This window comes from Apteryx mantelli, chromosome 2, assembly GCF_036417845.1.
Source record: "Apteryx mantelli isolate bAptMan1 chromosome 2, bAptMan1.hap1, whole genome shotgun sequence".
NCBI lineage: Eukaryota > Metazoa > Chordata > Aves > Apterygiformes > Apterygidae > Apteryx > Apteryx mantelli.
Genome location: NC_089979.1, coordinates 2,172,452 through 2,184,096, shown reverse-complemented (window position 1 = coordinate 2,184,096; position 11,645 = coordinate 2,172,452). Strand labels below are relative to the sequence as shown.

General features: G+C 51.0%; 1 protein-coding gene across 1 annotated transcript; it reads right to left on the bottom strand.

Moving 5' to 3' along the window:
• Positions 1–733: 733 nt before the first annotated feature.
• Positions 734–7,829, bottom strand: LOC106486296 (lymphocyte antigen 6E). Its single transcript, XM_067290106.1, has 3 exons — positions 7,697–7,829; positions 2,885–3,004; positions 734–1,636 (listed from the first exon to the last, which is right to left on the bottom strand). The coding sequence occupies exons 1-3, from the start codon at positions 7,746–7,748 to the stop codon at positions 1,428–1,430; spliced, it is 381 nt and encodes a 126-aa protein (XP_067146207.1). The 5' UTR covers positions 7,749–7,829; the 3' UTR covers positions 734–1,427.
• Between the last annotated feature and the right edge of the window lie 3,816 nt (positions 7,830–11,645).

Below are 11,645 nucleotides of genomic sequence, written 5' to 3'. Positions count from 1 at the left end.
TCTGCAGCAGCGTTGCAACAAGAGAGGCCGTCTTGGGACACCAGGGTGGGAGGAGGAGAGCGAAGCACAAAAGACCTGGGAAATCAGGGGATCTGGGGGGACAGTGGGAGCAGCAGGTTTGGGGATGAAGTCACCTTCTGTAGTCCAGGAACACCGTCAGCCCATCCGGTGCAGATTACAGTTTGAACTTAAATATCTGAGTACTGATCTCTTCGCCTGCAACTTCACTAGATTTTGCAAACACAACTTGTCACCCTGGATCACGTAGGTATTGAAGTTATCGTCTATCGTTATTCCAATTTCGTAAGCAGAGAGATTGAGGCACCAAGTCACTGTAACAGGCAGACTAATTTTTACAGGTCCTACTCCCAGGGTGCTTGCTCAGCTAGGAGCAACAGAGCTGATTTTTGTCCAACAGAGCAGAATCAGACCCTAACCCCTAGCATTTTTCACTAAAATGCACCTGGAAAAGGCTTTCCCAAGAGACACGAAACAAGCTGGCAAAGGGAAGCTTATCTGGACCTAGAGGGACGTTTATCTGGGAGAGGAACAGGGAGGAGTTGGAGTTGCCACTACAATGTGAACCGAAGGGACTACCAAGGTGGAGCACACGAAAGCCGCTCAAGAGCCTAAGAGGCCCTCGTGCTGGGTCTACAATTTGGGTTTTCCGCAGTGGCGTTTCTAATCTCCCCGGCTTCAGCAAGGAAACACACAACACAGCACACGTCCCGGCTCAGGTAACAACAGGAGTATGTTTATTCAGGTCTGGCACTTACAGAGCTCAGAGGGACAAGGTACACTTCATTCGTTTTCCAGAAAAGTCAGCCCAGGATTGGAAGAAATGACACGAATTATAAAAAGAGACTCCAGCTGCAGGGGCCGGGAATGTGTCCCCCTTTGGGTCATGCATTCCCAGTGCCCGGGCCACCCTCGCGCTGGGGCACGCCAGTGCCAGAAACCTCTGCAGAGGCGAGAGGCAGGAACGTCTAAATACTTGATTTAGTGATGTTTGTGGATAATTGTTTCTTGGCGAGTCCCAATCTTGTTTTAATCACTCTTAGAAACCAGGGGTACAGGTATAAAAGCAGAAACCCTTCCAAAACAATCCACCTTTGCCAGGAGGTGTAAGAGTGCAGTGGGGTATGTCCACAGAAGGAGGAGAACTGTTCAGCCCAACCTCCCAGGTCTCTGATGCCGAAAGAGCATAAAGTCTGGGAAACGATCATCTTTGAGGCCTGCTGAGAAGCACAGGGTCTCCTTGTGGACAGCGACAGAGAAGATATTGGCTAATGAGATCTGAGATGGCACTTGGAAGACGGGGCACCGCAGGCGGTCACAGCACAGCTTTGCAGAGGTGGGCTGCTGACGTCGCACCGGGGGAAGCCTGCGACATCCCCAGGGCGCCGGGTCTTCCTCGCCCAGCCCCATCACTCCCGAGCCCTGAGGACGTAGATGAAGCTGACCAGGATCCCCAAGGCCAGGACCATGTAGCTGGCTTTCACGTTGCTGGAACCACTGATGTTGCACAGGAAGGAGTCGCAGCAGTAAACGGAGGCAGCCGCTATGCCGAGGTTAATCCCGGCACTGGGACAAACTGGAGAGCATCCTTTGGAAATGGACTGCCCAGACTTGCTGCCTGAATGTAGGGTGGGGTGGGGGGGGAGCAAAGAGAGGAGAGAGAAAAGCAGAAGGAGGACAGGTTTAAAGTGTTTCTCGGCATTCTGATCAGCTGTTCTGCAAAGGAAATAACAGTACTGAAATAGCTAAACCACCATGACCTATGGAGGGTAGCAAGGAGAGGGTAAAAACGTTTCTCAGCATTAGGCTCCAACACGAATCTCAGCCAGCCCACACATCTCGAAGAACGCCCCAGCAAGACTTTCACACAGCTCCTAGAGATGGCATAGCATCCCGGGGACATCTCTTTCAGGCTGTTGGCCAAAATTTGGCTGCTACGGTTCAAGAGGAGAACCTGAAACATCCCACCTGAGCTTGATCTTGGGACTTTTCAAGCAAGACGGGGAGCACGGGGCGTACGGAGCACCAGCGAGAGGCTCGCGAGCGTGCGCCGGTGTTACGAGCCTTGACTGCGAGGCTCGGCACGCATTTAGCAGCAAGCACAGGAAATAGGAAGCCGTTAGCATTGTGCTAAGACAACAGGCTTATATAAGCTCCCGGTCTCCATTTGTGCATGCACAGTCCGCCCACGTTGCCGACCGTGCAACTCAGGCATGCAACACCCCTCCCTCCCGCAAGAGAGAGGCGGAGGGTTTCGCCGGTGCCTGGTCAGGGTTGGGGGAGGGCAGGGAACAGCAAGGCAGGCTAGGTTGGGTTTTTGCAGTGCGTCAAGGAGACCCGGCAAAGGAGCCCGCTTTCCTGGGAAGCGCTGCTGACAAGCAGAGGCCCCCAGATCTTTCTCGGCGCTTTCTCCCCCTTCTGAGAAAAGCAGGCACTTACGGAGGGAATCTGGAAATCTCCCTTCTTGGCATCCCCACCGCATCCGCAGAGGGAGAAGCAGCAAAGGCAGGAGTCAGGGATAAACAACCCAAACATCAGCCAACACAGAGTAAAAGCAGGAAGGGTAACCCTGAAGCTTTCCTGTCAAGGAAGCCTGCAGCATCTGCCACCCTTTCACTGATTCATCAGCAACTTCCCCCCCCACCCTGAAATTCCCCTTGGACTCCTGGCTTTGGTGCAGGCACGTGGGCTTTAACGTGACTCCATTTGGCAGCACTTGTAAAATACACTAGGATGGTCTGACACACAGCTGCCGAGCAGAAATTTCTCCTTCTTCCAGCCAAAGGAAGGAAAACCTTCTTGCACCTCTCCAGCTCATCAGGGAAAGCAACTAGGACGGACGAAAGAAGGTCCTGTCAACACTCACCAATTCCCACTCCGACGTACGTCGTCACACAGTGGTTTTCATTCTCCCCACACTTGACAGGCTTCAGACAGGCCCAGTTGGAGGATGCATCCGAGCACGAAAAGCAGATCAGCGTGTGGGCTGCAAGGGAAAGGCACACCTCCGTTAGAAGCTGGCAAGGAGATGTCCCCGCTCAGCAGTCCCCACCTCCGACACGTTGCATGCATCGCATCCGGTCGCAGCGTGGTGCTCGCTGTTCAGGCTGTGTCAACCTGCAACAGGATTTTTCCCCCCAAGCTTGGCCAAGTAAAGGGTTCAAGTCTATGGGTTATATTTTGAACATCTTCCACAGAGCTCTGGGCAGGACCAATTGCTGACAAAAGCCTCAATGCCATCATAGGTCAGCCTGATGTTTGTCACCATGCGCCTGTTTGCGCCAAGAGTAGGGTCAAGCAACAGCTGCTAACCTGAAACTGAACAACGGTGACAAGTTCAGACCCGCAGGCTGGAGTTGGAGATTTGCGCTAATTCACCTCCGCTGCCATGGACACTGATGGGAAATGTTCCAGGCAAGAACACAGGTTTGAGCTTTCTGTGACCTGCCTTTGGCAGCAGGGCACGAAGCTCAAACGACGCTTGAGCTAACGCACACGGTGGAAAAAACAATTGCTCAGCTCGAGTAAGCTCAGCATTGTAGCAAGACCTGCAAGGAAGAGGACAAGGCCAATGGAGAGATGGAGGTGTAGATAGAAGTCCGGACAAGTTGCCATGAGTAACCCCGTGGGTTATTTACAGAGGGACAGGACACCAGGTGGTTTGCTCTTGTTTTCCAAGCATGCTTGGTAATAATTTTTTTAGTCAGTGGCAAAGGAAAGAAAAGGGATGGGATGATAGGGGACTCATTTCTCAGCAGCATGTCTGGCAACCTGCACCCCCACATCCTACTATACCCACTGACAGCCCTTTCCTGCCCCAGGGTATTCGGCAGCACCTGAACTCAGTTCCTTCAGCAACGCAGCAAAGATTTCTACCTGTCCAGCTACAGCAACACACCTGTCTCATAGCCCCGGCCACAGCATCTCCGTGACCCCAAGACAACAACCCACATTTAAAACCACTCGATTCACCTACACCTTGCAGTCCTGTGGGGGTTGCAGGAGCTCATGGACTAAGGTCCCATTTATAACCACTTCTTTTTTTCAAGTCAAAATTGAACATCCTGCACTGAAGGGGGTGTCAGCAAGCTGCCTTTTGCTTTCTCCCAACGCACCTCTGCCACAGGACCTGCTCCTAGGAAGCAATCTTACACACTTACACAGTCCTGCTGTCCAGGGATTCATAGCACTATGAGGGCAGCACACATTTCCAACCTTTCTAATTTGGGGTGGGGGGTGTTGGCACTAGCGAAAAAGCATGCCTTCCTCCACGGTGGGTCTCCTAAAATGGCCTACGCTGCACCAACAGGATGGATTGCACCAGGTAGCTCGCATCGCGCTTCCTCTAGCTCTGCCCAAGAAAAGGTAAAGATTGGGGAATGGCATTCAGCCGGGGGAAACGATCACAGAAACAGCCTGGACCAGTGACTCAGCAGGGACACACGCACTTCACGATGGATGGATGGTGTTCTCTGTATTTTACATATAAGTACATCATACCCACGCTGCAATTGTTGACCTACATACGCAGACAGCTCAGGTCTGTTCCCAGTGCTTCACGGGCTCTGATTTTTGAGCACTCAGACTGCAAACCCTTCCACGAGGCACTGCCTGTCTCTCCTGCGTCTACACGATGCAAAGCAGAGGGGGATCCGATTCAGGACGGGAGATGCTAGGGACTCAGCAGTGTTATTCCTGCTCCTACCCCTCTCGGCTTCATCACAAACAGTTTTCCAAAACAAGGGGAAGTCAGCCAAGCTCTGGGAGAAGTTGTTCAGGTTCAGCAGGCACTGCCATGGCCTATTTTAAAGAGCTATTTGGACAAATATCTGCCAGCATCTGTCCCATTCCGCCATGGGCCTGCATAACCTCTTGAGGTTCTTCTCCATTCTGTTTCTCTCAGAAAAAACATTTTACAGGAAATTTGGAAAAAAATAGCAATTGTGCTCTGAGGAATGACTTCCAAGCTGCCACGGCCAAGGCAGAGGATGAAAACAAAAGCACAACTGCATTTTTCAGGAAAATGGAATAAAGCAGGTTAGTGGGAGGTCCAGAATGTCACATCAGGACACCCAGATGACTTTGGTTTGGAAACAAAGCCAATACCACAACTCCCTAGCAAGAATTTCCTGGACCGGCTCATACCACTTCAAAGTATCATCAATTTGCCAACAATCCTTGCAACAGAAAGAAGTTACCTGACTAAGCTAACACAGCAGCTACAACCTACACACAGCACCCAGGATTACATGGCCATCAGCTGTGTCAAAGGCCTCAAGAAATATCCACCAGTAGACCTTGCCTCTGGATCTAGGAGAGGAAGAGGAGGACTGAGCCAGCGATTGAGTCAAAGGACTGTCCATGTTCCTTGCTGAGCCCACAGTTTCCATGGGTGGCATTTTTGACCTCGCTGGTAATGCCACAAAGTCAACCTGAGACCTTGGATTCAAGCCCAGCTCTCTCCTGGTCCCCTTACCCCATGTGTTTCTTCTCTCAAGTCTCAGATGACCTGTCCCAAACACCTCTCCTTGCAACCACCCTGAGGGCAAACTGAGGCACGAAGAAGCAAAGTGACTCACCCCATCTCACCCAAACTGTCTGCAACCAGGAATGAACTGGATTACAGGCTTCTTGTGGGCATTATGCTAGCACGTATGACCCCACACGTATTATGTCACTACACTGAACACACAAGCTGAGTGGTGCAGTGCTATTCGTTAAGCCTTAGAGACTACTGATATAAAAACATCAGAAATATTTGCATGTGCACATAAAAGTGTTGTTAGCCATGAAATTCTCTGTGACGTGGCTAAATCTATGTTCCTACCACTGTGTCTCCAAACTGCCCCCATCCTTTTCTTTGTCACACCTATAACCTGTAACACCTGTAATAGATACTAGACACGGACTGAATCTCTGCAGGAAAGGTGAGTCTTTCAACATAGTTTAAGAGAGGAAATATTCAATTATAAGTACTGTCACTTCCTATTTCAGCAAATTAGATAACTGAACCACCCAATCTACAGATCACTGCAGAGCAAACAGGCTGAATTAGACATAAGACACAAGAGGGGAGCAGAATTATTTTACGCAGTTGGAGACAAAGCAAAGAGTTGGAGCTCAAGGCTACAAAAGAGAAAAAAAAAAAAGAACCAAGACTGAACAATGTAAAAGGGAGGCCTCGTTTTCACCAACTAGAAAATGCAGTATTCTTCTACAGGAAGTATTTATGTGTTTATTTGTTTGCTGCTCAGCTCCTTGAAGGAACAAAGAACTCATGAAAGAGAGCAGATCGTTTGGGGGAATTCCTTAGATAAGACATGTTGGGTCCATTCTTGCAAGGAGCAATGTACAAAAAAGCCTTTAAAAGCCTGCTCTGAAGCTCAGCAGCACTGGTGAAAAATGCTGTTGCTTCAGCAGCTCTTCCGTTCAGTCCCTATGCCAAATGCTCTTTTCTTTGCCATTGCTCTCAGACAAGAGCCTTATACACCCTGTGCCAGATCTTTCAACAGTGGGTAAAGCTTTTTTAGGGAAAGAGTCCTGGACACGATGGGAGTGTTTGGGGTTAAAGCTACCTGCAACAAACCCCTTTCCGCAGCTAAGGAGAACTTGATCTAATGCTAAAAGCTTTTTGGGGGAGGGGGAAGGTTAAACCCCTTCCTGCCTGGGCCTGGACAGCCCGTCTTCTGGGCTTGAATACAGCATGTGCCAGTTGGGCTCTGACCCAGCGCTTTAATTGCCAGTTGCCTCCTTGGACCCCACGGGGAGGGGGAGCATGGGATGGGCAGCAAACAACTAGTTTCTTCTCACTGATGTTCTCAGGAGATAGGGAGGGTCCGTGTTTTCTGAGCAGACGCTCAGATGGCCGGGAACTCTCCGGTTTGCTCTTTGTTTGGCTTTTCCTAGCATTGACATATGGAAACAATACAGGGTTTTGCACGGCCCCATGGAGTTTTGATAGCCAGAAATGGAGACATCAGGGAGGCAAGATAAGAGATCTGCGACTTGGTCAACTTGCAGTTTAACGTTCAGCAACAGGGAACACATTCTCCTCAGGTTTAGTGGCAAGCCCAGGACATGTTGCACAGGGCCCTGTCCCTTGGGGGTCACCTCCCCATGCGCTGGCAACCCCTAAATGTTGCTGAGGGACCGCAGGAGCCAGGACCACAAGTGGCTCTACCCAGAATTGGCTCCATCAGCCATTGCCGGGGCTGGGCTCCATCCGCCTTCCCCTCCGCTGCATCCCAGCCCATTTCAGCGTCGTTATCCCGGCTAGCTGTACTGAAAGGGAGGAGCAGAACCAGCCCTGGTCTTTGTTCGAGCTGCAACTGGGAACAGCTCCAAAATATGTACAGCTGGAGATATGCACCTATACATACAGGCACGGCAGCCCTGAAGTTCCTGCTGCAAGAGGGACACTGCGGAGAGGCAGGTCTTGGGAAGAGCCCCTACCAGACCCCAAGCAGGGCTCAACCCTGTTCCCCCAGCCCCTTTGCAACCCCGATCCCCCCACCCCCCCCCCCCCGCAACTTCCAGAGCTCACACGCTGCAAGACGCAGCTCCCTCCCCCTCAATTTGCTCCCAAACCGGGAACTGTGGAAGGACCTTGGAGAGATGGTGGTGGCCTGGGGGGAGGGAGGGGGGGGGAGGAGAGGGGGAGTGTCCCCCCTCCTCTTACCTCTCTCCACGCACAGCACCGCAGCCAGCACGGCGAGCAGCAGAGCCTTCATGGTGCGGCGGTGGGGCCGGCGAGCTGCGCAGGGAGGCTGGCGGCGCGCAGGGCTGGCGGCAGGGCCGGGCGCCGGGGGGTGGGGAAAGGCCGTCGGCCCCGCCCCGCGGGCCGGGCTGCTGCCCCGCGCCGCCTCGCCCCGCCGCCTGCCCGGCCCCGCCTAGTTTCGTTTCCCCGTTCCGGAGCCCCGGGGCCGGGAAGCGGCGCAGCCCCCTGGAGCGCCGCGGTTCGCCTGCGCTCCGCCCGCTGTGGGTTTGGGCAGCCCCGCTGGAGCAGAGCCAGCCCAAAGGCTCTTTTTCCCCTCCCCGTGCCTCCGCATTGGGGCCCCTTCATCTCCGTGGGGGAAGAGCCAGGAGCAGGAGGAACCCGTGCATGCAGGACCCCCCCTGATGCACGATCACCCTGCGTGCACGACTCCCTTCATGTGCAACCCCTGGGCACACATGGCACCCTTCATGCTCCAATCCCCTGCAAGCGCAACCCAGCTAAATGTGCAACACCCCCCCACACACACCCCGCACATGCACAGTTCTCCTGCATCTACAACTCCCTGCATGCATGACCCTCCCACCTCCCCTGGCGTGCACAGACCCTCTGCATGCACACACACCCCTGCATTCATAACCCCCCTTTCATGCACAACACTCCTGCATTTGCAACGCTCCTGCCTGCACAATCCCCCTGTATGCACAAACCTCCTGGCATGCACAACCCCTCCTCATACCCAACCAACTTTGTACAACCCCACTGTGCGCATAGTCCCTTGCACCCCAGTCCCAAGGAGGTAGCTTTCAGCTCCCTGAGCCATTTCCCAGAGCCCAAATGGGGTTAGACATACAGGGTTGGAAAGCTTGAAGGCACAAGGGCTCAGCAGCTGGGGAGGCATGGGGCAGCCTCACCTGCTTAGCAGGATGGGGCTTCATTACGTGAGGGAGCCCGCTGGGAAGGTTTGCAGGAGCAACACAGGTTCAGTAGGTCACAGAGAAATAGCAAAGGCCTCCAGCAAATTAGCTGAACTGAGGGCACTGGGGGAGGAAGCGTGGAAATGGAAGAGACGGCTGGTGAGCCAGCAAGAAACAGTCAGGTTTGACAAACTCTCTATGCCACAGATGGGTTTAATTCTGCAGAATCAGCATTTTCTGGCAAATACGTCTGTCAGAAGAAATTCCAGCTCCTCTCTTGTTGGAATGCACTCAGAGTCCTCTACTCAGGAAACAAATCCATGCTTGCAAACCCCCGCTTCCCTGGTCTCTCCCACAGCTCATTCTATTTGTCATTGCCAGTTATTCTAGCAAGAACTGGCTGTGAACACTGTGTTTCTGTGGTCTAATGTTTTCCACTGGAGTGGGTTGCTGGGACTGTTTTATTTTCTGGTTTGCAAATCAAATGCTCAAAATCTGGGAAGTTTCAGTTTTGCAGTAGCCTGAGCAACTGTAACTCAGTCTCTCGGTGCACCGTCATTCAGATGCACTCACAAGACCCCTGTGTCATACAGTGCACAAAGACCAAATTCAAGTTGTGTCTGTAACAGTCAGTCTGGCATTTTCTAAACTACAGGTGACCAACCTCACAGCACGTCTCTTAGTTTTGCTGTGTATCATTCGAGATTTAATTTCTGGGTATTGGGAAGGAATAGCACATTCCTTCAGCTCCTCTCTTGCTTCATGGTCTTGTACCCTCTCCCCATCCCCAAGAAAAGTGTACAAAGGTCTACAGCTTTCTGTTTTTCTCCCTCACAAATTTAACAGTAGCAGTTCCACTGCTTCCTGGAGATGACCCTGACCGTGTCCAGGAACGAAGAAAGAGGACCTAAGAGTGACAGAACACAACCCACCACAAGATCTAGAGTCATCACAGAACTACTGAAATGACTGGGCAGGGGCAGCGTTAACTATGGGATGATACAAACAGAACAAGTGGACAGAGCAACTGGGGACCACTTCTCTACCGTGGAAGATGTGCCAGGTTAGGAAGCTCTTCTGAAATGTTTGCCAGACGAGACCCGCATCTCTCACTTCCTTACCAAGACTATGGTGTGATAGAGCAGATTGAGAAACTAGCACAGCAAGTGTCTGATGGCAGGGCTTTCTGTTCCAGAGCAACACACAGCAAAACACTGTGCTAAATAATTCAGCCTTTGCTTGCAGGTCTGAGCGCCCCAAGTGCTGCTTTTTTAGGCTTCCTTGCTGTCTACAGTGCCAAACAGCTCCCTGCCCTCCATCACCTTGACAGGCTGGTCTCTCCTGCAACGCACGAGGACAGACCTGAACTAGTTCGCAATTAGCTACTGAGGTTACTGAAAATGTGGGTGCATAATCAGGCATACCTTTGGGCTGCAGTATCTACTGGAATAGGACCTTCATTTGCTCATTTAAAGCACAGCCTGCAATCACAGTCAGGCTCTGTCAAATATATGAACTTTCTTTTCTGGTTAGTGTCAATGTTTCAGATTTCTTTCTTTCCCAGAGCCATTAATATGAAGGCAGTTTGCTGGCTGGTGCATGCTCAGTCTGTGTTGGAGAAGTCAGTACTCTCACACCTCCTCACTTCCAGAGCCTGCATGACTCACCCTGTCTTGCTTGTTTATTCTAGTCTTTTGACAGAAGAATTGTGAAACTTCAAGCAGAGATCATTACTCCATCAAAAAGTTAAGCTCTGATTGCTGCCGTGATCTCTCCAGGCTGCTGGGAATGTGCTGAAAGATAAACTGTCTTCGAAGAAAGGTTGCTCTAGAATGATGCCCTCTGGCATTGCAAACTGGCTCCCCTATAAATGGACCCACGGTGTCAGTTCCTGAGTGCACCCATAGGCCTTACTTGCCCTGACCAGCCTCACCTGGGATCTCTGTCCAAACCCTCCGCACAGGGGCTCAGGACTTATGGATGTTTGTAATAGAAACATTGTTTGGTATGAATGAAATAAGAATGGAAATGTATGAGTGTGTGAAAGCACCTAGAAGAAAGAGCAGCACAAGGGTTAAAAGGAAAGGTATGTGTTAATTGCTCTAGAGCACCTACCTGTTTGTGATTTCATTCAAATCAAGAGGAAGAACAAACTGACCTAAGATAAGGAGTCAGGAGGATGAAGAACAGATAAGGAAAACAAAGGAACTGTAAAGTTCAGGGAATTTGCCTAAGAAGGGCAAAATAAGGGGCAAAAGAGTGTAACAGCATTCTTTCCTAAAGGCTGTAAAAGGCAAGTCCAAAATCAGTTTGTTGTCTTCTACTGAGAAGAACTCCAGAGGCATGATGAGGACTACATAATTGGAGTCCCTTGTCCACATGTCACACACAAGTGACACTGGCCAGATCACCTGGGCACACGCATCTTGGTGCATGTGAGAGACTGATTAAATGAACTCTGCAAGAACAAGTGTGAGAGGACAAAATTGTTTAGCTTGGAGATTTGGTATAATAAAATCACTTTCGTCTTCCAGCAGATCTTGCACTAAGTTTTATTACACTCATTTCCTCTAGACCGGAGAAGGGAGTTTCTTGTTCCCAGGGGCAGCATCTGCATGTTATCTAATTGCTGATTAACATCTAACGCTTGGGCAGGCCTTGGAGTCAGGGGCAGGTCCCAAATGAGCTATTCTGAGCATTGGACACAAAATCAGCATCTGCTTCCTGGCCCTCCTGGACCAGGTAAGTAAAATTGAAACCTTTGTCACCTCCCTGTGTGACAACATGTTGCTTGGTGTTAAGGAATTTGCCTAGCGGAGAAATGAGCTGAAGAGGGTAATATGTCATTCATATCATGCAGAGCTGACTTACCTGCTCAGCACATCTATTGCTTATACTTGTTGACTGAGATCCTGGGAACTCAAGATGTGTTTCAGGGGTTGAAAGTCCTTTGGAATGAGATTCCTACAAGATGTCAATGAAGAGCATCTTTGGTT

Coding starts and splice junctions, on each gene's coding strand:
- LOC106486296 (XM_067290106.1), bottom strand. CDS start 7,748: ATGAAGGCTCTGCTGCTCGCCGTGCTGGCTGCGGTGCTGTGCGTGGAG. Junction 3,005..7,696: donor GGTGCTGTGCGTGGAGAGAG/GTAAGAGGAGGG, acceptor TTTCCCTTGCAG/CCCACACGCTGATCTGCTTT. Junction 1,637..2,884: donor GTACGTCGGAGTGGGAATTG/GTGAGTGTTGAC, acceptor CCCTACATTCAG/GCAGCAAGTCTGGGCAGTCC.